Source organism: Spea bombifrons, chromosome 1, assembly GCF_027358695.1.
Source record: "Spea bombifrons isolate aSpeBom1 chromosome 1, aSpeBom1.2.pri, whole genome shotgun sequence".
NCBI classification, from domain to species: domain Eukaryota; kingdom Metazoa; phylum Chordata; class Amphibia; order Anura; family Pelobatidae; genus Spea; species Spea bombifrons.
In genome coordinates this window covers 113,700,333-113,727,586 of record NC_071087.1, presented here as the reverse complement: position 1 = coordinate 113,727,586, position 27,254 = coordinate 113,700,333, and the positions used below count along the sequence as shown (strand labels likewise).

At 40.5% G+C, this 27,254-nt stretch overlaps 2 protein-coding genes across 10 annotated transcripts in view; one reads left to right on the top strand and one right to left on the bottom strand.

Moving 5' to 3' along the window:
* Positions 1 to 895: 895 nt before the first annotated feature.
* ANKRD13A (ankyrin repeat domain 13A) lies at positions 896 to 16,530 on the bottom strand. Of its 3 annotated transcripts, none has more exons than XM_053469299.1 (16): positions 16,369 to 16,530; positions 15,679 to 15,917; positions 11,462 to 11,594; positions 10,282 to 10,406; positions 9,510 to 9,555; positions 8,295 to 8,438; positions 7,160 to 7,349; positions 6,569 to 6,635; positions 6,356 to 6,437; positions 5,872 to 5,933; positions 5,649 to 5,779; positions 4,644 to 4,801; positions 3,847 to 3,963; positions 2,285 to 2,445; positions 1,627 to 1,694; positions 896 to 1,119 (listed from the first exon to the last, which is right to left on the bottom strand). In XM_053469299.1, exons 2-16 carry the CDS (start codon positions 15,772 to 15,774, stop codon positions 924 to 926), a joined length of 1,776 nt encoding a protein of 591 aa, XP_053325274.1. In that variant the 5' UTR covers positions 15,775 to 15,917; positions 16,369 to 16,530; the 3' UTR covers positions 896 to 923. The 3 variants fall into 3 exon arrangements, with proteins under 3 accessions (XP_053325274.1, XP_053325266.1, XP_053325283.1); XM_053469291.1 differs by having other exon boundaries at positions 16,384 to 16,530; XM_053469308.1 differs by lacking the exon at positions 16,369 to 16,530 and having other exon boundaries at positions 15,679 to 16,024.
* Positions 16,531 to 18,642: 2,112 nt separating this feature from the next.
* The window catches only part of GIT2 (GIT ArfGAP 2), a 30,847-nt gene continuing 22,235 nt past the window's right edge, over positions 18,643 to 27,254 (top strand). For all 7 annotated transcript variants that reach the window (XM_053469271.1, XM_053469263.1, XM_053469237.1 and 4 more), the window contains exons 1-5: positions 18,643 to 18,870; positions 22,248 to 22,381; positions 24,707 to 24,819; positions 26,110 to 26,209; positions 26,921 to 27,007. In XM_053469271.1, the coding sequence (XP_053325246.1) occupies positions 18,819 to 18,870; positions 22,248 to 22,381; positions 24,707 to 24,819; positions 26,110 to 26,209; positions 26,921 to 27,007 (486 nt within the window). In that variant the 5' untranslated portion in view covers positions 18,643 to 18,818. The remainder of the gene's footprint in view (positions 18,871 to 22,247; positions 22,382 to 24,706; positions 24,820 to 26,109; positions 26,210 to 26,920; positions 27,008 to 27,254) is intronic.

The window sequence follows — 27,254 nt, the reverse complement described above, 5'->3', positions numbered from 1 at the left end:
AACTCTGAAGACACTATATCAGAAAAAAAAAATAATGTTAGTTTTGCTGAAACGGTGCTCGTTAAAGAATGAATAGTTCTAGAAGAATGCGTATTTACCTGCAGGATGCAAGCCATTGATGAAACTGACCTATTACGAATCTCCCCGATACCTCCGAAACCTGTAGCCTATTTAAATCCCAGTATTTTAAAAGGTAAAAAGTTAGAATTACATACATAGTTTTCATTTTTTCTACTTTGTGGGCTAAAATAAATAAAGTGACCACTTACTGACCACTAATAAATAACTTCCAAGTTTAATCACATGTTTACACAGAAATGGCACTTGTCTTTCTAGATATATATATAAAAAAAGAATAGTGTGTATAATTATATATATGTATTCATAAAACTGTACACCTATTCAATTCTGCACTAAAAGCTTGAGAAATTAACTCAGAAACCCATTAAGTGATCCATCACCCATGGCTTTGGAAATATCTCCTGACACTTGTGTGAAGTATGGAGGTACTTCAGTTGATTTCTACTGAGTGAATTTAGCGATGTGCATGTGACACACTACAGTTTTATGGATTTTTATGTACTTTTATAGTAATAATAAAAAAAAAACTATTCTGGATATACATCTCAGCTCCATCAGGAAATATCGCTGCTAAGAGGAGCAGACAGAAGACATTTAATGTCACTAACCTGGAAAGAAAAAAGGTTTCAAAAGCAAAAATGCAAATCAAATGACATTATACAAAATAAATAAATAAAAATCATAATAAGCAAGTGTATCAAAAAGTATCTCAGTTCTTTGGTAGATACAGAGTCTGTAGAGTGATCTCTCGGCCCTTTCGGCTGCTGGTTTTTTGAAGAATGAGGGCCAGACCCGTATCATTGGAGGCTTCTTGGAGTATTTTGCTCATTTAGCAACGTGGCCTACTTTTCCATCAGAGACAGCTGTAAGATCTCCTGTAGCTGGGCGTCCTCTTCCTGACGCCGCTTCTCCTGTTCCTCTAGCTCCTTGGCAGACAATTCCATGGCAAACTGCAAGTCCTTGTCAAAGCTCGGAGAATGGCTACTGGGATTGGAATAAGCACTTTGGGAGTTGGCAAGAAGACTCTCCTGCACGGCTCTTTTAACAAAATAAGAATGATTGAAAACGTCTGACAGCGGACTCGAGTTGGGCTAATTGCTAACAAAGATGTCGGTCTAGTGCAATTCTTATTGTTTCTCTAATTATGTTAAACATTCATAAATGCATGCATGCATGCAGCACACTATAGATTCTGCAGAAATCATTACATATCTAGAGTTGACAGGAGTTTCAGCTCCTTGACTATACATTACGAAGGCCCTACCCCAGTGCCCGGAAACATATAGTTTCCTTCTTACAGAGTTCGGCCGGTTATAACATGTAGTGAAGCCGGAAGTTGAGTGTTCATCTCACCCGCAAACTCAGTTTAGTGAAAATACCACCATTATAAAATGACAAGTGTTTTATAATACATATTATCTTTTATTTATATAGCGCCAACAAGTTTACACAGCGCTTCTGACAACTAGAATTGACTAGGACAAACCAATCTATTAAGTTCGTAAGCATTCATTCTATATATTAAATAAAGGATAAAAGACGTACCTTTCATACTGTGTGTCAAACACCTGAGCAGAAGAGAGACTTCCATTTGAATTACTTTGAGACATGGACTAAAGGAAAGCAAGAACAAAAAAGTCAATGCATCAGTGACCAATGAAAACATGATGGGTGAAGATTTGGATCTGTTGGCTATTTGTCTATTGGCTTCCTTAACACCCTATGAGCGTTTACTTTGGCCATGAAAGAGTGGAAACGATGGAGAAAACAACTATAAATGGCGTGTACAGAATAGAACAGACAACTTTACAGCAGGCACAGTTTATATTAATTAACTGCCCTTCAGCACACTGAACACAGGTCCCTAAAGCTATATGCAAGTGAGCAAAACCAACGTGACGTGTACATGACTATATTGTATTTAGACAAACCAATACCTCCCAACATCTCGGTTTTCGCAGGACAGTCCTGATTTTAAAGGTACTGCCCTGTATAGTTGCCTGGGTAGGAGCAAGGACCATTTGGGGGATTCTCTGATCTCTCCTAATTTGGCAACTGAAATGTTGGGGGATATGCAGAAAGCTAGCATTAACATTGGTTGTAAATATAATAAAGTCAGAAGTTCTGGGGTATATCGAAACGATTCAACAAGGATTGTCCCTGCACGATAAAGGTGTAAGGGTTGGTATTAATGTATGCTCACCTGATTCCCACTGCATTCCAATAAACTCTGCTGGATGGCAAACTGCATGATCTCTTCATCTTCGTCACGAATGTGCATGCTCCTTCCGTTTTCCTGAATATGATAGGACGGGGGGATTTCAAAGACTGACTGGTCCACCTCAAATTTAGGAACAGGAGAAGCTGGAGACACAAAAATACATTCAGAATGGCTCCTTTCTGGCACGAAAACTCGACTAGTCCTTCACAGAAATACACGTGACGAAGCTTTAGGCCACAAGAAGAGGACGGCTACCTTCTCCACTCCTCAGAGACCGAGAGGAATACGTAGTATAAAGAAGCTGATCAGCACATTGCTGCTTTAGAGAGAAACGCCAGTATTTTTGGGACAGGGATAAATGAAACATTTAACTTAATAGACCTAAATTACTATGGATTTTATGAATTATTGGTTTTGCTCCCACTTGGGACTTTCAATTTTGAATTATTGCATTTTTTTGTAATTGCACCATTATAGTTTGTCGGTTACATGCACAATATTACAAAGAACAGTTAAGCCTACTTTGTTACTCTTGCCCCCATTACTGTATATTTGTAAAATATTCCCTACCATATCATATACCTCTGCTTATTGTTTCCATAAGAGAAATGGTTTAGTGCACCTCCTACTGGGAAGTGCTGGAATGTCATGAGAAAACTTTTTTTGGGTATCGGCTCATAACACAACGTTTTGCTAAACTTACAGCGAAGGGTTTTCACCCACATGGCTCGGTTCAGGAACGAATACGAAAGAAGTGCCCACAAAAAAGTTCAAGAACACTGTACCACCGGAATTATATGCCAAGAAAAAGTATACCCGTACAAAAAATGTTAACAAAAATATATCGGCACTGTGGCAAAAAACAGAAAAGCACTTACCGTGTTGGCCAGATTATAAGATGCCCCCCTAATTTAAGGCTTTCAAGTGGGGGTGCGGCCTATAATGGGGTTTAGCGAAGGGATGGGCAATGTGTATCGCCCGACGCTCGGGACACCAGGGATACTTTGTAAGTCTGGGGAGGGGGGCAGAGGGGTGTATCTATAAGGTGCATTACGAATTAAGGGTGGGAACCTTAAAATAGCTTGTATATAACTTATGCTAACTAAGCTGCATAATAGATACCAAAAATGTTACAATACATATATTTCTGTTCATTAGATAAAATACTGTTTACCATTCCATTGTGTATTTTTTCTTTAAAAATACATTTTTCTTTAAAGTAGCACCAAACTTTAAGGGTGCGGCCTATAATCAGGCTAATAATGTATATTTGGTTGCAAAAATTGTGGCAGAGAAGCAGCCACTGCAATTGAGATCCCTGTTTCAGTGTAATAGCCTTTGCCAAGGATAACCTTCAGGACTGAACCAAGCGACATCCTGGCCACAACGCAAATTAAGAATAAATAAAAAAAAAAACTTCCTCCAAAGCAAAAACAAAACAAACAAGTTTAAAAAAGTATAATCAAGTATTGTAGTGGAAACTATAAGATCAATACTGATCACATATGGATAAACAATTCAGCGACTTGTTGGCGACTCATTACCTTCATCTTGCGACCCTTTCGGAGTGGAAGGGGTGCTTGCTCTCTCCTCCCCCGTCATACACGCGTTCACATTACCAAATGTGATTCTCGCATTCAGCACGTGAAACAATGGGATTTCTGAAGGAGAGAAGAGCAATGGTTAAACATCATGCTCGGCATCAACATTTGGTTTTAATATAAGTAAGAGCACTTATGCAGTACTGCGAGTGGCAACCATCAGCTCGCTCACCAGATTCAGAGCAACGCGTGATTCACTGGTCTCATTTATCTACTTCACTTCGTATACAAACACCATTGGCATTTGTCACCAACGGATATTATGAAATATTGACAAGCCCATTTTATTTGTTGTCCACGTATAGACTATGCTACAGAGTTAATTTTTCACTCAGTGTCCACACTGTTTAACCTAATGAGAGAGAATATACATAGAACTACCGAGACTTAAGACAGCTTTGTTGTACTTGCTATCCATATATAAATCTCCTCCTGCTGTCTTACCATATTATACAAAACTTACATTCTCACAAAAAAAAAAAAATTATTTTATATAGTATATATTTTATACAGATTTCATAAAATGATAGCAAGTACTGTAGACAACAATGAAACAACTGAATAATTTTTTCCCTTGTCCATTACACGGTAGCATGTGCTAAAGGAGCTACCGGAAATTACATGGAAAACAGGGAAAGTGGTGGTGTGACAGTATCTACGCTTTTTACTAAAGCAATTACTATATATTATAGTCTGTGGATACTTTGTTGTGTGATGTAAATGTTTAAGAACAGATGTACCTATCTTCACAGGAAACCCCGGTGGGAACTGGAGTGTTATGAAGTCTCGAAGATGTGCAAAGTGAGAACTTGTTCTGGCCATCAGGTCAATGATGGGAGTGACTTGTTCTACCAAGGAGAGGGGAAAGTCTTCACACATCCATAATGTAGCTTTAAACCTGAAGAAAAAAATACAATGCTTTATACGATAATGTAAGTATGCTTTTAGTCAATTTTGGTTTTTTTATCTGTGGACCTGGAGGCTGCCATTGTTGTCAGTCATGTGATCTCCCTACTCAATCACCACACTGAGTTGACACTTTATGGCAACGCTATGATGTCTGTTCCTACATAAATCTTTCATTAGTCAGAGCATCTTACTTGGTGGTTAAGACGGAGGCATTTTGCAGTTGACCACAGGCCATACGATAAGGACTCAGGTTGTTTGTCTAGTACACTGGGCGAAGATAACAGATCTAGAACACATACAAAGTGCTAACATGCAGCTGCCTAAAACATGCAAACGCTAGAACTATATATTTATATATTTTAATCTTATACTAGTTACAGAAGAGGGATGTGACCATTGCCAGAAGGCGGTCATTTGAGTTGTAAATCCACACTTGCTCTAGTCTTTCATAACTTGTTTTTATTTTCTGTAATACAGTTGTAATAATTCCTGTGATCCTGGCAGTGACTTGATGAAATAACACATTAAACGTCCTGTGGACAAGTTACATTACGGCGGCGTTTGCATTTTGGGTAACGTTACACTTGGATACAGAAGGATATGTTTCTGAGCGATCCTGGGAAGTTTAGGATATTTGGTGCTGTAATTGGTAGCTGTTTTCTCTCTGATAAAATATATACATTATATAAAAACTCCTAAATATCTATAGGTGACGTGAGGACCGATGAAGTTTGCAGCATATTAACTTCATCCCTTGCTATGTAAATACAGAATTCTATAGATTAAGTATGTCCCCTGAATACACGCAATAACCATTCACCACAAAACGTACTCACTTTTGAGTCCTGATGGTCAGTTCCTTAGGACGCCCAATATCCCTGTTTTTAAGCTCAAAATCTGGGTTAAAGTATTCTTGGGGAGTGATGGCGGTAGGATTGTTGGCCGTAGCAAACTCCGTGGTGAGGTCCTAATAGAAACAAAAGTTTTATAATGCAGCTTGTGTCTCAGTGACCTCAGGCAATGGGTATATAGCGATGCCAGCACAATACTTAAACTTACTCCCTGGGCGCCAAACTGGTGTTCCACTGTTCCCAGCAAGGACTCCAAAAAGTTTCTGTCGGCTAGTGAAACACAACAAAGGGAGCGAGTCACATCATGGATCTTAATTATATACCAGCTCTGACTGAAAACGCAACAGCAGGCATAGTCTTTATGAACCAAAATCTTATACAGAACTATTGGTGCTTAAGGAGTTAAAAGTGAACTGTACTAATAATGTATACATGGTAACTGGAGACAGAAGGGATTCCATATTCACAAAGCTAAAAGAATCCTTTTTCAAGTAAGTGATCTGACCAAATAAAAGACGCACAGCCACAAGACACTAGTATTAAATCAATCAACCATACACAGCTAGTAATATCTACATCAATCCATATCGGATTTATTGTCGATGTCAGCAGACTGTAAGAGATATGTAAGCATGCAAAGTAGAGTCATCTGAGTAGCGGGATGCATATAGTATAACCAGGTAATGGCTTACCTTTGTATCGCGACTTTTCGTCTTCTGTTAAATGCTCGGTTCGCGTTTTTGTCACAACATTGACATTGTTCGCAGTATACACCTTTTTGAAATAAAAGGCAACATATGAAACAAAAAACACACAAACCTTGTGTAATCTCCAATTACAATTGGGCAATATGAACAAAAACAAATGGCGTATGTTTTTCTCAGCGTGACCTGCTGCGATCTTACCTTTGCTTCGTATCCATTTACGGCTTCTGCTTTATCCGTCCTCCAGCCCCAGAAACCGGCCTTTGTCCTGAAAGAATACAGCTGCCCGTTAAGATGGATGCTGGAGCCGCCAACTGTCAATGTTTATAAGTCTGAGTGCCGTAGAGTATATCTAAAGGATGCTGTCTACCCCTATGGAACAGAGTCCATTCCTTCAACAGGACCACACACACACACACACAACTCCCATCCAGATATAAAGCATGGCCCCCGGTACGCATTACTTACATGGAACAGCTAGGCATGAGTGACTCGTTTTTGAAGACAGGCATTTTCATTTTGTTACACAGTGCAAGTTTTTTTTATGCATAAAATAATTTCAGCTTTTTGGAAAAATATCCAATAATATGAAAGCTCTCGCTCTCTCTCTCTCTCTCTCTCGTTCTCTCTGTCACACACTGGACCTTTTGGAGTTTAATGGGTATGGAAACTAATATCCAATTTACTGGCATATTGATAAACCGCGATAGGAAGTGGAAGGTAAACCAATTACAGGAGAGAGGAATTTCTATCACGAGGCCCGCTCAGTAAAAGCGTCCATGCGCGATTTACCTTTCAAACGCAATGGTTGCTGTATCAAGGGAGGTGTTAATGATGGGGGAGGTGAGGCGTTTGCTCACTTCCCTTTCTGCCGGTTGCATCGAATCTAAAGTGATGCCCTCAATTTCCTGCGAGATGTCAAATCGCTCCTTTGTGACAGTCTTGTCATCGTGGTTAATCTCCATCAGCTCTGCCCAGTTATCTGCGGAGACAGAAGAAATACTAAGCATGTTATACCCAACGGGGCAATTTGATTCCTCGCAATGCTCATAATAGGTAAGGAAAGTGAATTAAACAGCCCGAGCTCTGGAAATCACGCACAGTGGAGTCGGGAAGAATACGAACTCCGGATTCCTTCTGGCTTATGGTTGCTCCAAGAATTGTATGCAGGGGAGGGGTAGGAGGGTTAAAATCACTGTTTTTAAAGACCGATCTTTTAAAAGAGACATTAACATTGTAATAGAAACACGAGTTGTATACAGAAGCACACTTTAACAGAAGGGTTTTATTTCATATTCCATTAAGTGCTTTTTATCTGCAGATCACTATTGTTAAGGTTTTGTCAACATGCCGAACACAGTACTGGATTCTTTATGGAAATGCTAATTAAGTTAAAGTGTATTATATCATTTTCTGCAAGGCAGTATGAGAACTAATGTTTGTCTAATAGATTAGTACTAGACCTAAAAATATACAAAAAGCCAATATACTGTTGCTGAAACAGGAATACACCATTGTTAAAGGAGCACTCCAATGACACAGGGGCACCCAAACAAATGCATATGAAAGCATTTTGCAAAATATGTTCCCTTGCATTGTGGAAAGAGAGCAAACGCCGGAACAGCCAAGCAGTGGCGGGAAAGCGTCCCAACTGAAATCAACGGGATAGCTTTCCCACCCCCTGTGTATTTATAAACGTGGTACCTCTCAGCTATCATATGCATTAAATATCATACGAGGACAGGAGTGTCCCTCTAAAGGAGTTATTAAATTATATCAGTATTACATCTCAAGTTAACAGTTGTCCCAATCTAGTTTCCTCAGAAAGTGATCAGAAGCTCACATATTCAGAATATTTATCTGTAAGGTGATTGAATAGAAAGAATCTACACTTGTAAGTCTGCGTTCAACCAACCCTCCAACTTACCTTCTTCTTTAAATATAAAACTATGCTTCCCTCGGATCCAGCTCATGTTCTCAAACCCCAACAACGTAGCATCCACCCGAAGCTTGGCGCCACTCTTCCATATCCGACAAACATCACTGGGACATACCCTGGACAGCAGCGGAACTAAGAAAAAATACAATATGTGGGGAATTTAATGTTAAAAAGCATTTATTTGGATAATAAAAGCTTGAATTTTTTTATAGTGATAAAATAAAGATAAATTAATATTAGGGAAACAGTCCCTTATAAATATATGTTACCTAATTCACAAACCGCAAACACATACTAACATGCACTCCCTGAAAGTCTATATATAAATATAAACTTACACCCTGCTGAGCAATATTTTATGTATGTTATGAATCAGTTAGCCACAAAATTCGGGACAAAAAAAATCCCAAAACAAAATATAGTATTAGAGGTGCGGCAGACGAAGGGGATTAAAGTCTTCAAAAATAATTATCTGTACACAGGTCATGGAGGGCACTGGTTATGCCACTTTCCAGACCACTATTATAAGGGGTAACTATATTCCAAAGGAGGAGGAATGTTAGAAGAAGTCATCATCTAAAAGGTAGACGGTCAAAGGCATACACGCAACGTAAGGAAGTTTTACTTCACCGAGAGGGTGGCACGTAAGTGAAAGTCTTCCAAGTGAAGTTTAAGGTTAATATAGGGAGGGAATTTAAACATCCAAGGGAAGAACATAAGATGTGGCTGAGGACCAAATAACGTTTGATGTTTCCATAGTAAAAATAAACGGACTGACTAGATGGTTCTTACGTGCCATCAAATTATATGTTTTATTATAACATATATTTTTTTTTTCTCAGACAACTTTAAAAATCATTAATAGTCTACTGAAAAAAACAAATGAGGAGCTAATTAGCGGATTATTGATGACCACTGAGCACCTACACTGCTTTTATACCTTTTACATGGAGCTCAAAGTGTAGTGGAGGAAACCCCTTGACCTGCAGGCTGATTATCAGAAGATTGCTAGGGTTGTTAAATGTAAATTGAAAGCTTACCCTAATCATACACAGTCATTAAGTCGCACATTTCCCCCTATTTTGTCCAAAATCAGAGTTGCCAGAACATAATGCAGTCGATAGAAAGAACTATTCCTAGTTCATTCTGACGATTCCACCTTCGCCAAGTAAACAAACTGAATGGAAATTACTATATGCTTACCCCAGCTAGTAAACTCCCACTTCATTTCCACATAAAAATCCGAAGCCTGTGGTTAAAGAAAGAAAGAACATAAACATGCTTAATGTTTTGGCTTAAAGGACTCCCAAAAATGTTTTGGCATTCAATAGTCGCTAATCCTGCATTTCGTTATAAAGGTGTTGTGTCCAGCAAATTAAGTTAAACGGCAGCTTCCAATATGACCTTGAGAGATGTAATGCAGTCATTCCAATCAATATGGAGGTTAACTTTCAGAAGCTTTTAAGATCTCGAATGTCCATAATGCATATAAAATATCTTTCTTATATGGTGCTATTTATGTACTAGAAATCATCTTCCTGTGTACTGCCGTGATTGCAGACATGTTAACCAGTCATCACAGGGCTTATATCTTGCCACCATTAATGCAAAATTGGTATAAGCTTTGTGGAAGGCCAGCTTAAGACATTGTAAGCTATGTAAAGGCAGGATAACCAATAACATCAGAGACTATATTGTGACTCTGCTCATTGAACCTCAGCATTCATAGAAGCTTGTTTGCTCATTTGATACCACCAGAAAATATTAAGGCTTCCCCTTCAGATAAAAATTGGTTCACATAATGCATGAAATGGGCAAAGTCATTACCAATGATGAACACTTTGGGAACATGCCCACTGTGGCCATCAAAAGTACATAAATGTGAATTATCCCTAAAAGCTCTGGTGTATACTTTCTAAACCCATGTGTTGGGGACCATCCTGGATGAGAGGACAGGGTGGGTATGAAAAGTTACCTCTAGCGTTTTCGTAAGCAGCTCAGGGACTCCTCCAAGAGCCGTAGATGCTTTATAGAACTCTCGGTACTGCAGGACCATCTGGACCATTTCTGGATCTCCTGTGCTTACAGCCTCATGCAAAACTGGGAAACATAATAGAATGATGTGATAATTACTATCTATATACCTATATACATATATACACACACACTATATATACACACACGCACTATGGACAAAAGTATTATGACACACCTCTTAATTATTGAATTCAGGTGTTTCAGTGATGAACCCCGCTTCTCTGTTTGGCAGTCTGATGTGCGAGTCTGGGTTTGGCCAAAAGAACGTTACCTGCCCAACTGCATTGTGCCAGCCGTAAGCTTGATGGAGAAGGGATAACGGTATGAGGCTGCTTTTCAGGGATTGGGCTAGGCTCCTGACTTCCAGAGACGGTAAATTGTTATGCTTCAGCATACCACAGCATTTTGGTCAAAGGTATGCTTCCAACTTTGTGGGAACAGCTTTGGGAAGACCCTGTTCTATTCCAGCATCACTGTGCCCCAGCGCACAAAGCAAGGTCCGTAAAGAAGTGGAACGGAGATTGCGAACCAGGCGTTCAACATCAGTGCCTGACCTCAAAAATGCTCTACTGGATGAATGGGCCAGAATTCCCACAGAAACACTCCAAAGCCTTCCCAGAAGGGTGAAAGCTGTTATAGCTGCAAAGGGGGGGCCCAACTTCATATTAATGTCCATGTTTTTATGATGCAATTTCATAAATGTCCCTGTTGGTGTAATGGTCAGGTGTCCCAATACTTTTGTCGATATAGTGTATGTACACACACAAGAAAAGAATGGGTTTTTTTGTTTTTTTTAATGAGGTGCTGCACCAGGAAAGTAATTTACTTCATACATGTCTGCGTTGTGAGGGTCAACCAGTGATCCCAAAAATCTTTCATACAAAGTGTGAAAGATGTGTATTTAAAAAATGGTTTAGAACACAGAGGAGGAAGCAGGGTAAAGCTTTCAGAAGCAGGTTTATCGATTTCTATAAGACTCCAAATGACTCCAAAGTGGACAACATGTACAATAAATGTAGAAACAACCTTGATTACAAAGATTACAACCAATTCAAAAGATTACAATCACAAAAGAAACTCGCTCAAGTGCAAATATACAGTATGTGCTTCAAGCTTACCTGTCCATCCATCGCGGTTCTCTTTAGTGACATCCGCCTTGTGTCTCAGGAGGACTCGGACCGACTCCAAATTCCCTAAGGAGACCGCGAGGTGCAGGGGCGTTCTGCCTCGTGGATCCAGCTGTTCTATATCCTGTGGAGTTACAGTCCTCTTAAAATGTATCAACCACTATTCTTTTATTATCATCCAGTTCATTTAACATCTGGATATTTCATGTAAATGAAAATGAAATGACATTATCCCTCCTCGATCCACACAGTATTAGAATGTACTTTACATTAGTTTGAAAGAAGCAACGTTCTCCCTGCCGTTCACTGAATAAAAAGCAAGATTTGTAATAGCGCCAAGACTGCGGGGTAAATCTCCTGTTAAATCTCGCCAAATCGGTGATGATTTATTAATCCTACGTAATTAGATGTTTTAGGAGACTAAGGGGATTACAAAGGAGGGCTAGAAAACAAACACAATTAACGGTGTGTGTACAAGGACGAGCAACACCAAACAGGGGTGACAATCGCTACTGCGATCATTTTGCACAAACATTGGCACCGCGAATAAAAGGCGGCACGGTGAATATCGAAGGACTCTCGCTTTGTATCAATACTGCGAGAAAGTGATTATGTTGGGCTTAAAATCATTATTAGAGAATATTTCAAGATAAATAAATACACACACAACTGATATGGCTTACAATAGTTTACCATTCCTCGGGGTTGGTGTATGCATATTTTTATTTATCTTTATTTTTAACACTTAATATTATAATAAAGGGGGATACAATATGTACAGTTATATAATGAGCACATTGTTGCACACAGATTTTGGTTGGGGTATAATAGGTAAGAATACATAAGGAAAGGAGGCCTCTGTCCCACAGAGCTTACAGTCTAACTACATTAATGATAGGATTAGCTGGGTGTTTAATCTCCGAACTATCAACCAAATTACACAAATTAGCAACGTCCTACTGAGTACCATTAACATAAACGAGAGGTATCTGATTCCTCCAACGATTCCTCAGTTTCATATAATTATCCTCTAATAACAATAAGAAATCGCCAGCTTAAACACCGGGAGGACGAAATGACACAATGTCCGTGTGAAAGCAATTGGTTTTTATTCCCGTCCATGGGCTATAACAGCGAGATTGATACAGGAAACCCTGGCAGTCTCACTGCCTTTCAATAAACACTTAGCGTGCGAAATGCGTTGAGTCGGAGCCCGGTCCTGCCGGGGGTATCCTGCGGTGCTATACCCGCTATAGTCCACGGACCTGAATAAAAACCCAAGTGCTTTTACATGGACATTGCTTCATCTCGTCGTTCCGGAGCCCGAGCTGGCGTTTCTCATTGTTACTTATGGTGTAATATGGGACCGTGAAGCGGCTCCAGGAACGTTGCAGCACACAGAAGGGGTGGTTATCTGCTTCACGTTGTAGTAAGTATGGAGCCGACAAGTGAGTGTTCTACTAAAGCGATGCTAGATGTTAAAGATAAAACTATGGTAACAGCGTGGTCCAGCTCAATGTGGCGAGTAAGGCGCCCCGACACCTGCATTATCTGTGTATCCGAGTACAATGCTGCTTGTTTAGCGCTGAGACCCGAGACATTGTAACAAACCATGTGCTGTACGGATTCCTCAATACAACGGCAGCATTGATCCCTTTAAAAAGACATTCATAATGCCATCACAAATCAATGAGGACGATGTGCTTGTATAAACACGCACATCACTACATTTAATGGCAACTTCAAGATCAAACTAAGTAATCTTAATAATAATAATAATAATAATAATAATAATAAGTACTTTCACATACTATGTTTTCGCATTTCATTCTAAAATAAAATATGCAGCGGAATATAAGCCTGACCAAGTTTTTAAATAAAAGTTTGATGTGTCAGTAGTGTTGTATGCTGGCCTTTGGGGTTTATTCACTAAAGGGAGAGTTTTTTTTTTCTTTTTTGAAGCCTCGAAGTTCAGTGCTTCGACGTAAATTAAAAAACAAACAAAAAACAAGGTGGAACAAGAGCCAAAGCGACCAGTTAATCAGGACTGGGGTTAATGAGGCGGGCCCTGGCACTTTAAAGCCAGTGGCCGGCTAATGGCATAAGTGCGTCCGACAGCTGGCTACGACAGGCTGCGTGTACATTGTTGCGCATGCGGGGGCATATATACATCCGGTGGCTGGAGCAGCAGATCGGGTGTGTATGGCCCAAAGGCATGCAGGAGGATCAGATTTTCCTGGCCCTTCTCTTGCAGGGAGATACCATTGGAGTCGTTTCAGGAGATTCGGCTCCAAAGCGGCCATTCCTTAATGATTTTTTATAAAATTCTTAAAGTGCACCAAAGTCATGTAAAAGGTGCTATTTCAGCCCCAGCACCATAAAAATCTTTGGCATCGCTGTACAACCTAAAACGCTGCAGCTAGTGATCCAGTTCTGTTTTGCTATACATTATAAAGGGCCACCCCCCAGAGAACTTCTGCAGCAGTGAGAGTTTTGTTGCCCCAGATAACATATAGCTAAATCAGTGAGATTTCTTCAAACTCTCCTCTTAACCATTAAAATTATACATTACAAAGGGGTAGCTCAGACCTTTATACAGAAAAAATTCATAATGAATTGTAAAGTGAGGGCATTAAAACATTCATTTAAGTGAATAGGACATATAGTGGGTAGAGGGCACACACACATATACATACATACATATATATATACGTACATACATTGATACACACTCAGTGGCCACTTTATTAGGTACACCTGTTCAATTGCTTGTTAACACAAATAGCCAATCACATGGCAGCAACTCAATGCTGAAGTTCAAACCGAGCATTAGAATGGGGAAGAAAGGGGATTTAAGTGACTTTGAACACGGCATGGTTGTCTGTGCCAGATGGGTTGGTCTGAGCATTTCAGAAACTGCTGATCTACTGGGATTTTCACGCACAACCATCTCTAGGGTTTACAGAGAATGGTCCGAAAATATCCAGTGAACAGCAGTTGTATGGACGAAAATGCCTGATGTCAGAGGAGAATGGGCAGACTGGTTCCAGATGACAGAAAGGCAACAGTAACTCAAATAACCACTCATTACCACCAAGGTATGCAGAATACCATCTCTGAACGCACAACACATCAAACCTTGAAGCAGATGGACTACAGCGGCAGAAGACAACAGCGGGTGCCACTCCTGTCAACAGATCAGGCTGGCGGTGGTGTAACAGTGTCGGGGACATTACATTTATATTTATTTATAAAGCGCCGGCAGATTCCGCAGCGCGGTTACAGTCAGAAGAACAATTTCATATACAAAAGCACATACAGTAACAAACCGGTGCAAAGGAGAAGCGGGCCCTGCTCTTGCGAGTTTACAATCTAGTTGGTGGTTGAGGAAGAAGTGAGACAATAGGAGAGGACTGCTTGGATGGGGATGAGTTGATCTGGTTCCAATGATGTGCGGAAGCTGTTGATTGTTCAGATTTCAGACATTTTCTTGGCACACTTTGGGCCCCTTAGTACCAACTGAACATCGTTTAAACGCGACAGCCTACCCAAGTATTGTTGTCCATCCCTTTATGACCACAGCGTACCATCTTTTGATGGCTACTTCCAGCAGGATAATGCACCATGTCACAAAGCTCACATCATCTCAAACTGATTTCTTGAACATGACAATGACTTCACTGAACTCCAATGGCCTCCACAGTCACCAGATCTCAATCCAATAGAGCACCTTTGGGATTTGGTTGGACAGGAGATTCGCATCATGGATGTGCAGCCGGCAAATCTGCAGCAACTGCGTGATGCCATCATATCCATATTGACCAAAATATCGGAAGAATGTTTCCAGCACCTTGTAGGAGTATGCCACAAAGAATGAAGACAAGAGGGGGTAAAACCCGGTACTAGCAAGGTGTACCTAATAAAGTGGCCAGTGAGTGTGTGATATACATTTGCCAGTGCTACTAATAGTTCTTTGTTAAATCAGGAGAACATGGTGGGCCCTGACATCTGCACTATGTCAGCTGCTATTACAATGAAGAAAGGGAGCAGCATCGTTAGTAACCTGATACACCCGCTGTCACCGCCGGCAGCAGGGTGAATGCAGGCCAAGAACAGGCAGCTCCCCCATACACACGGAGCTCTAACACAGTCCGCTGAGAGCGGATGCCCGCTTCCCGTCACAAACGAGGAGTGTCTGAGGCGCTTACCTTCCCTTCCAGCTCCCTCTCCAGTGCACGGTAGTCATTATTCCAGACGAGGGCATGCAGGGGGTAGTCGTCCTGGGGCTCCTCTCCGGAGCTCATCCTGCCGGCTGCACGGGATACCCCTACGCTTCCAAGGCCTGAGTCCGGCGGCTTCTCACACGTTTCGAGCCGCCCCAGGGACGCCGGAGTCTCGGATAGAACTTTTCAAAACAGGGAAGCGACTGGAGCCTCACAAGAGACAGCTGTGGGGGAGGATTGTTACGGTAACATTAGTCCATCGCCCCGGAAACGGTATAATCACGGCTGACATAACCACTGCACTAATGCGGACTATCCCACATCTAGCTCTGATTGGAGCTGTAAGTATTTTTCTGTGGGAGACGTAACAGCCCCACTTGACATGCAAGTTGCCCCTGGGAGGTACTGCAGATGGTACAACCCAAGTATGGTACCCGTCCATAAAGAAAGGGCAGGGGGGGAGATGCTCTCCGTCTATGTGTTGAAATTACGTTAACGAGTATTAAATACGATTTCCGGTTTTCAGAATTTGACAGGAACAAATTTGAGAGGAGCTACATGACAAGCTACGTGCGGGCCACTGGCTGGCTAGGTTTATGGTGCTAAAGTGAACCCCATATTACGTTTTGGGTGAACCCAACTCTAGATGCGTTATTGAGATAACATGGCACATACCAAACTGGAACTTACACCTCTGGAAATATCAGATAGCTGCTGTTCAGAAGGAATAAAAGCAACGACCATAGGCCTCATCAATAGCGAAATTTCCAGTAGTATACGGATATATGCGGAAAATGAAACATTTGCGTTTCAGTCCCTGCGTGTCACGCCTCTTTCTAGCTTCGTCTGTGGACGTGTGGTTTACGTTCATAGGTCGAACAGTATGAAAAATGAAAGGGAGATTTCTGGAACGAGGCATGAACCAAGCAAGTGCAGGAATACCCATTCGCTTGCGTATCAAGACGCGCTGCGGACGTTAAGCACGCCCCCTTGACCTGCTAGGGATTTTCATTGGCTGGCAACTCCCATCTTTTGCATTAATTACAATATCCGACAGCTTCTGCGGTACAAAAGGTAGCCGTTCTGCAGGGCTGTTTTACCCTGTCTTTAACGAGGGTGTCCTGTGTCTAAAAACCTGAGGTTTTGCAGCATTTTTACTCTTTTCTTAACCACCCACAAAAATGATATATATATATTTTTTATTTTATACCATTTTAGTCCAATACAGTAAAATAAGGAAAATATTTAAAAAAACACACACACAAACCAGTTCAATTGACCAATATACCACAAAATATAGAAGATACTGAATTTGAAAAGAGTCCAACATGCATTTTTATTGGTTTTGGAAGTTACAGGGCACAACATGCCTGTTCTCTTTCCCAAACTTGAGATTTTTACATTAGATTTTGTGACTCCAATGTTTCCTTTGGGACTGTTTAGCAGCCCACCAGTTCAAAATACCCCCATAAAATAGAAGGCAACCCAGGGTATTTCACCAGGAGTGTTTGGACACGTGTATCATGCAACCAGTTGGTCACCAATCACTGGCAAAGAAAGCCGTAACGTTAACTTTCGTAATTTTTCACCAAACTTTCCGCATTTTTTGGATTGGATTGTTTGCACAGATTACATGCAACTGCACTGAATGTATGAATGAAAAAAATAAATTTGGGTGTAGGGTTATTTGTGATTTATTGTATTGATTTTATTGGGGGGGGCAGTGCCATAATGTCTGATGCCAGTCCGCTTATCTATCTATAGATCAGTTGGCAACCTCTTGGCACACGTTCCGACCAATCAGCTACCCTCACTTAACATGAATGGAGCATCACATTTGTTATTTATTATTTTATCATATTCCGTAGTGCTGTACAATTGGTAAACAAGACGTAACAAGTAGTATATAACATAACAATTTGACTTACAGAAACAATAGGTGAGGAAGGCCCTGCTCAAACGCCTTTACAATCTAGAAGGAAGTCTCCCGTGATCACGTCATCAAACAAGAACTGGGAACCGTCGATCATAGTGATCTAGCCTGCTGCCGGAAAACTTTTATTTTAAATTATTTTTATCATTTAGTTTTTTTATTTAACTTTACTGAGGCTGCTGATCAGTCTCTGACCGATCAGCAGCACTCACTACACATAGAGAGAAGTCTGGTTTGACTTTCAGGTATGTGGCAATTTGTTTGGGCTAGTATCAGTGATGACATGGACCTCCATTCCGCTCCATTATGTCAATCCTCCAAAGTGTCCTTTATGTTAAAAAAAGACCACCAGCTCTTTCCCAGGGACCCCATGGAAAAGAAGTACAGCTCCTGCCATAAGTATAGAGGGAATGGTTCAGGTGGGTTGATGACTGCTATTTTACAGCTCCTTGGCCTGGTCAGATCAGAGGATCTCTCCAACCAGCCCATGATCCCCATTGCCAACTAAAGGGGTACAGAGGGGCAGCACAGCAGGACAAGGCCGAAAATCTGAACAGTACCATCCAAACCGGGACAATTGGGACGTGTGAAGAGTTGACGCAACCAGAACAACTAGAAAAACACCTCATATAAGGCCCAATTTCTTTTATTTTAGACTTTCAATACATTAAGGAAATATTAATGAAATATATCAGAAAGCCATAACAGAACATACTATTTACATGTATTAGTAAGTGCTGAGACGCAGTGCAAGCCCCAATTATATGGGAAAGTCAGGTTTACAGTAACAGCACAGTACAATGACATTTCCAGAAACAGCTCATATGAAGAGCAGACGTGGAGATTCCACTCCGCGTGCCCGTCCCACTCATTAATACGCATCCACGCGTCAGACGCAAAACAACAGCGAGCGACTAAACGCGCAAATTGGAGGGGAAATGGGGCGCGCCCCCCGAGTGTCGTGAACGAGCACCGGGGGCGTGTTTTCCCGGGAGGGCGGGGCTTTGGTCCGACAGTCAGTCACGGCCCGTGTGTGCGGGCAGGGTAGCAGCTGCGAGCGTACTGCTGTACACCCCCCCCCAGCTCTCCCAGCCCTGAGTCTGGCCGCCCGCAGCCTTGCTGTATCTACCAGGTCACTGTTGCTTTCCTTCTTTTAGCCCCTTCGGGCCCGGGAGTCTCGGCTCTCGCCATCATGTCGAAGCGCCTGCGAAGCCCGGAGGTGTGCGCGGACTGCAGTGTGCAGGGTAAGCGGGGCTGTCACCTGGCTGGGGGCTTTGGGGAGCAGTCAAGTAACCGGAACCTAGGGGGAGAGTGGAGAGTGAGGAGAGCTGTGACACCCCAGACACCCTTCCTGTGCCCGGGCGGCCCGCTAGAGCCTGTCAGAGCTAGAACTGAGAGGGGGGATGGGGACCTAGCAAGGGGACATATTTGGAGATGATGTGTTTGAGAGGATAGTGTTTCTCAGTAATGCCGGGCCATTGTTTGCAGGGGCTCTCTCCACGTTGACATGAAGGGTGCTGATTCTTAACATCTCTTTATTTGGGGTCCTCACACAGTTGATTTATGACATCACTAGGTGGGATGCTGCCATGATGATAGCAGTGGTGTCAGTCTCTGAGATCTGTGCATTTTTTGTTAAAAACCCTGTTTGGGCACTTAGCAAGTTGGATGTGTGGGGCGTTTAGCCTGTCACGGTTCTTCCTTGTACTGTGAATATGTCATTTACACAACATACAAAGTGCATGATGTGAAGTTGTGGTTCTGCTTCTGCATGTTTGTAAATTGCGCCCATACTTTTGCGTCGTCCCTCGGTGTTTGTACTATTTCCTTAACGTTATTTGTTTGGGAAAACATTGTTGGCTGTTTACTTTGGTTTATTTAACACTTAGTTAAGCTAACAGGTGTTGAGCATCAGATCCGTACCTGTTTGGATTACGGATTACCTTTACGATATCTCTTATGCCATGATCTGTAGTGAAATCAAAGCGGTTTGGACGGGGCAAGATAGCGAACCTTTCCTGAAGCTGCCCTTTTTGTAGCCTCTTGTAAACATTCTGCCGGTGCTTTGGGGTTTTGGTGGCGTGGGTTGTCGGTACATGTCTGTGTGCTCTTTGTATGGTGTATGTCATGTGTATCATTTTTTTTTTGGTATGTTTCTGTCTTTGCGCTTTCTGTTCTTTGTCAGTCAGGAAGAATTGTCTAATCTCGCTGTTTAATGGATCAGTTCTTCCACCCCTGCTTGTTTGTGTCTTTCTCTCGACAGGCGACCTCTTACTACGTGTCTCTTAAGAGAGCAGGGAGAGCTGGCTGTGTTTCTAGACACATTCCAATATGGCAGCTTCCAGCAGATGCTATGATGTCATCAAACTGATTAAATGATACTTCCCCTTTAAGCATCTCTTGAAGTAGAGCTAGGGATCGAGGATATCATTGTGTGGCCTTTCCTGAGTTCTCAGGCCGCTGGTCTGTCGGTGTCATCAATCCTTGTATTTAGAATGAGTTAATGTCAAACATTGTTCTCTTCCGTGTCTACTTAAGTTGGCATTTGAGTTAAGTTTAGCCCGCAGGTGTGTCTGAAGGTAGCCCATTTAGAAATGAGCCCCTTTGTTGCCTTTGCCTTCAACATTGCGTTATCTATGTGTCTGTACTAAACATGGCATCTCCAAAACAAAGTAAAATGACAAAAAGTATGACATAAATCATATATCTGCCCATTCACACCCCCCATACCATGCATTCTTTTGCTATTTTAGGTAAAAGTAAGTACACACATTCTGCGTCACACGTGCAACAACTAATCAAAGTGGAGCTTCCTAACATTCCAAATCATTACATTGTTTCAAGCAAAATTAATGACGACTATTTGTTTGCTTTTATGGACTCTTAAAATTCTGCACTTAATTCCATGCAATGGTGATTATTATTTATTGGTTTATATAGCGCCATCCTACTCCGTAGCGCAGTGCAATGGGCAGACGGGATGTAACAAGTAGTATATAACATAACAATTTGATTTACAGAAACCACAGGTGAGGCGGGCCCTGCTCCACTGAGCTTACAATCTAGAGACTAGGTAGGTACGTTCTGATTTGTGACCGGATACTTTTTGGCTTGCGGGCTTCTCGGGTGCTCTTGTGAAACCTTTTCCTGGTGGCTATTTTTGTTTGGGCTTGTAACGCGCCCTCCCCGCCGAGCACAGGATACATGTGCATGTCTCTGCCTAACGTGCACCCGAATTCTTTGTGAGAGACATCCTGCCTTCCTGTTTTTAGTTCAGCTTTTTTTTTTCTTATTAGTCACTTTGACAGCGATAGAAGCCAGTCGGTTTTTGGCTCGCTTTTGTGTTAAGAGGCCCGGTAGTGCATTTGGTGGCTAATAGTTCAGACTCGTCACATCTGTGTATTACAGTTTAAACAGAAAACTGGATTTCGGCGGTAGACAGGAGTACCCGTGCGATATCTGATCTTTTGTTGGTTAAGACAGGAAGAGGATAGCAGAAGTTTTCTCTCTTTCTTAACAGTATGTGATATGCTTTGATATCGGCTCGTCGCTCTGTATGCCAGCTGATGGCTGTAAAGCTGTGGTTTCTGTTCACACCCTAACTGAACCAACGAGTTTCTGCTACGGTAGATGCTTTTTGGAAGAAACTTGTATCCAGTGATATCCTAACTGAAAACAGATGCACATTTTTGCCATGTCAGCAATTAGCGTGCGAAGCGAAACAGCAGATTTGAAACCTAAAATGATTTGCATGCTGTATTAATTAATCGGAATGAGTTCCAGGATTCTGGGGATATGTGCGGTGAATGCAATATACAGCGTTTGTACAGATGTGTATTGCAACCGCTTGTTTCCACGAATAAATTGCGCCAAAATCATTAAATATATGTTTGGTTTAATGCTTTGTTAAAATGTATGCAATGAGATGTCTTCCTTGTTAACGCCGTTGTATCCTTATGTCTAGTCTGAGTGGCGTGTCATATTCTTGTGCTTAAAACAAATGATGTCAGAGTTTAAGAATGCCGCGGCTATGTTACTAGCGACCAGACTCGGTCCTGTTAGGTCTATTTTAAGATTGGTCTGTTGGTTAACACAGCATACGATTCCTAGTCCGGGGTTGGACTCCAAATGTAATAATTATACAAATGACTGTTAAACGTGTAGTCACGTCCCTGTAATCTGACTGTTTTTTTTGTCCTTAGCCTTTCATTATGCATCTTCCGCTTCCTGTAACTCCATGCCTCAAGCAGCTGGGGATCTTTGGCCACTCGGCCCGATCACACACTTGAAACACTCATAAAGTAGCCTATTTTGGTTCAGTAATATATATTGCTGGTTAGATGCGTATAATCAATATATATTTCCATTTTTGCATTCACTATTGGCTCTTTGCCCTCTGTGTATGCGGCGCTGTCTCCATCTCCCTGGGGTTTAGTAGCAAAGCCGTGAGTTGGTTGAAGTTGGTTGTATGTAACCAGCTATATGTTATGGGATGAGATCTGTGTCCTAGCTGAGAAACTGCTACAGTGAAAAATAGTTTGATAAGTAAAAGTAACAAAGCCTGTTTAAAATGTGTTTTTTTAGATTGATATTTTATATAGATTTTGTTAATGTTTTTTAGATCCTCGCTGGGCATCCATTAACAGAGGAGTGCTGATCTGTGATGAATGTTGCAGTGTCCACCGGAGTCTGGGTCGTCATATCTCACAAGTGAGGCATCTTAAACATACACCGTGGCCTCCCACTCTTTTACAGGTAAGATGTCAGAATGTCATGGGCAGGTGGGGTGTTTTGTCTGTGGGTTATCAATCTGTAATTCAGATTTTTTTTGTAATATTATAATGTTGTGTGAGTATTGCAGAAGCTTGTGTAGTTTATTTTCTCATGGACATGACTTTACATAAGGAGCACGCGTTCATAGCTTGTAGCTGATGCTAACACCTGCTCCATATTATGTGTTATCAATCAAAATTTAAAGGGACGCTCCAGCCATCAAATGCACTTTAAATGCATGTGATAGCTGCGTGGTCCCCTTACGTTTTTGGTGATGTTCCTTTTGCAAATGCATGGGGATGATTCTGCAAAATCCCCTATATGCTTTTGCCCCATCCCTGCCCCCCATACATTTTGTGTGCAGGAGATGTGTTCAGCTGAACAAAACTCTCTACATGTAATATATACTTTGTGGACAAAAGTATTGGGACATCTGATTATTACAACAACAGGGACTTTGATGACATCACATTCTAAGTGCGTAGATGTTAATACGTAGTTGTTGTTCATCCAGTAGAGCATTTGTGAGATCAGGCACTGATGTTGGACGAGAAGGCCTGGCTTGCAATCTCAAAATAAGTCTCTAAATAATAATTAAAAGGTGTATCCCAATACTTTTGTCCATATAGTGTACTTTCTTACAGTCCGCTCTAGAGCAGGCTTGCAAATACGGCAGACCCCTGTGCTCAGAAAATACTTTTACTGATTTCAGTGGGAGCCTTTCCCTGCCACTGATTGGCTGCTTCAAGCTGGCAATCAGTGGCAAGAATTGGCAGACCACAGAGGAGGAGAGCAGCTACAACAGTAGGGCTGCAGCTTCTAGTTTTGAAGAATGCATGTTAAACTACTCGGAGTACCTTAATATGCATTCTTCTTTAGTGGGGGTGTTAGGAATATTGAACTGTCCCTTTAACGCATGAAGGATTAGTGGTGTACCATGCTGTTGTGTTTAGTTACTAAGGCTTGTTGCCCTGTGCCAGAAGAACATGATTATTTTTTTTTTTTTTTTTATTATTTTTTTTTAACCAGCAAGGCTTTGCTCTCCTGGTACTAGGCCCAGGGTGGATTAAAATTACTGACTTTATTTTTTTATATTTTATTATGCTGTATTTATTTTTTATATTGGATTTTATTGATTTAAATCAAATTTATTCTAATGCTTTTGGAGGCAAAATCTACGTAAAGATAAAATACATTATAGTTCAACGGTTATTTAGCATAAAATAGAACCGAGTTATGTACTTTTTTGAAAAGATATACAGTTTCCATTAATAAACATTGACATTTAAGCAAACACAAGAATATGTATAGTATATAATGTTATTGTTTTAGTTAAATAAAACAATGTAAGTAGTTCTCCAAATATGAGGGATTAACCTATTAACTAAAACCAGTCGTGATATAGGTGGTATACTGATCTGACAGGCTCTTATTGTAAATATGAAATCTTCATCTGGTTGCAAATATTAAAGATTAAGAATGAGTCTTTACACACATGTACAAACACACGGTAACATTCTCCGTCAGCATGCTGGGACTGAGGGAGCACAGGACTGCGGTATGAGGGTTGTTGGCGGTACTGGGCAGTAAGCAAAGTACGGTGCTCTCCTGTAAAAACCCTTTGTGCCAGGAAGCAATTTCTTGTAGCCATGGCCAACTAGCAACTGGGCTTTGTCAAGCCCTGATTTAAATTGAGTCTTACTGACATGTGATTTAAATCAAATCCACCGTGACTCTGCCTCACTTCTCTTTGTTAGCCGAGACTAAATCTTACTGGTTCCAAGCTGGAAACATTAAATACAGCGAGTATGATCACTGTGACGTGTAAATGCTGAAACAGAAGTTCTTTAAGTAGGAATAAACCCATACAGACCATGCAGCAGCCAGCAAAAGTATCATCTTTACCAGATTTGCTCATTTTGCATCTAAAAGACTTAAATTGTGTGTGTGTATGTATGTATGTGTGTATGTGTGTATGTGTTATATATATGTATATATATGTATATATATATGTATATGTATGTCTTTTTTTCTGACAGATTTAATCTTTATTACTCTGAAATATTTGTATCTTCTTACACCTTTGGCTGTTTATTTAAAAGGCTATGCTTTTTACATAATGCCTTCTAGATTGTAAACTCGTTGAGCAGGGCCCTCCTTACCTCTTGTTTCTGTAAGTCATATTACGCTATGCACTACTTGTACAGCGCTGTGGAATATGATGGTGCCATATAAAACAATGAATAATAATGCATTCATATAAACTGCCAATATTTTGGATTTCTTTACCTTTTTCTTCTATTTCAGATGGTTCAAACACTGTATAGCAATGGTGCAAATTCCATATGGGAACATTCTTTGCTTGACCCTGCATCCATAATGAGCGGAAAACGTAAAGCCAACCCCCAGGATAAAGTACAGTAAGCAAACCATTCAAAATTGTACAGGTCATATTTAAAACAGTGGACAATAATCTCCTGTGATATTTACGTTTGGTATTGAATCCAGCCTGTGGACTAGAAATCGTTAGAGCCATCAGCATATTGTGCATTGATTGATGTTGCTCTGTTAAGGCTTCCTTCTGCCAGTAATCTGTGTTAACTGTTAAGACAAAATACATTTTGCTACACAATCTGGAAACTAGTACTAATGTTGTCAGCTTTAGACTGAAACTACACACCAGAGGATATATTTACTTTTATGATCTATCAAACTGAGCCAGGGAACATTGGTGTGAATTTTATTTCATTGCATAGCTGGATCCCCAGTGTCCAATGCAATTGATCAATAAAGTTATATATTTACTAATTACTTAGTAATTTTCTTTGTTGGTAATTAGCGCTGATTTTTTCCATCTTTTACTTGGTATTATGCATTTATGCACAGTTGTTTCATTGTTGTATAGCTGCACCTCTCATTAATTACTACTTTCTATGAGTGTGCGTGATTATTTTATGATCCAAGACACACAAAACGGTTGTAATTTGCTGGGTTGGAACAGTTAGAATTTTTGTAATATTCACCCTGAAGCTTTGACTCTGGTTTCTTGTGCCTTTTTATATATATATATATATATACGTTTTGACTTCCCTAGCTCTTTAACCAGCTAATTAATTAAATATATTGATCAGTACGATTAGATTGAAGGCTCTGTTTTTTTTTTCACCAGAGCTTTTAATCTAATCGTACTGATCAATATATTTAAGTAGCTGCTTAAAGAGCTAGGGAAGCCAAAACGTGTGTGTGTGTGTATATATATATATAATATTATATAGACTCTCTGTATATAGTTTAAGTATGTTTTTATTATTCGTGTGAAAAGGAAAATTCAACCTTTGAACAACAACAAATAATATATATCACATGGCTTCCCCATGTTGGCTTTATTTTTGTTGAATAAATCTTGACCCCGTGTAATATGTCATGTGTTGTTCATCTGATGTTGTATTTTTAGACCCGCTAAGGAGCAGATGATTGTTATGTCCTGATATGTAAAACTGTAGAATTCAAAGAGGTTGTACTTTCTTTTTCACATGACTGTATTACCACCTTCTTGTTTTGGTGTTCTAGAAAAGATAAACAGTATTCATGGTTACTGTACAAACCAAATTGGTTTGGTTGTACAGGCAGTTTTGTGCGCTTTATCGTTTGCAAATAGAACAGATGCCAGTACTGTGTGTGTACATTATGTGATTATTTTGTGTTTGTAGTCCTAACAAAGCAGAATTTATAAGAGCCAAGTATCAAATGCTGGCATTTGTGCATCGCTTGCCATGTCGTGATGATGATACAGCCAAAGACCTTAGTAAGGTGAATATGCATCTCCTCGTTAATATACAGTTGTTGCTTCAAAACCACTGATAGCCCTGTGTTGTCCTGTTACAGAATACAACAAATGTAAAGGCTTCTAGCTCACTGATCTGTGAAGGGGAAATACATTTAAATACCCAGTAGTATAATGCTTTCTAATTACGTTGCTGTATTGATAGGCGAGAGAATCGCTTGTTGCATTTAAATCGCGTAAGGCAAATGCATTCATTAATTTTCTAGTACTGTGCCTGGACTCGGAATTCCATCCTAGAATATCATGTTTATATACTTTAACTAAGCACATTCTGAGTAAGAAAAATGTATACAGAAGTCCTTTACAGCACAATAAGACATGTCTATATGCAATGAACTACAGCATGGTATATAATTTACAAAACTTTCTTTACATTAGATGTCTTTATTTGCGTTGCCGTGTATGCTGTAACAAGAACATAGGATATCTATTTCATAATGTAGATTTATTTGAACTTTAATTTTGGGGATATTAAAGCTAAATCCTTTAGACATTCACATTTAATTAAAATAATAAACATTATGTCATCTACTCTGTACATTAAATGCAGAAAATAAATCTAAATGAAAGTTTTGCTTAATTCCTTTTTCTTCATATTTTTATTGATAGGCTATGGTCGGTTGCCACACAGTTGTCATATTTTGTTATCCTCAATCCTCAATCTGTTTTAATTCCAGCAACTTCATTCAAGTGTGAGAACCGGGAATTTGGAAACATGTCTCAGGTTGTTATCCTTAGGGGCACAGGCCAATTTCTTTAACCCAGTAAGTACCATTGCTTGTTTTGTGAGAAGTGTATATCAGGGCCTTTAGCCAGTTCTGCACTACAGCTATAGTGTCCCCACTTTTGTCACTGCAACTCTCTACATAGTTTAAGGGGAAGTCCCACTGAAGAATATCAGTCAGGGTTTGTCTAATGGGTTGGGCTGAGATAACAGAACTAGGACACATACAAACTGCTAATATGCAGATGCCTGAAAGCATTGTATTATGCAAAAAGTAGAACTAATTT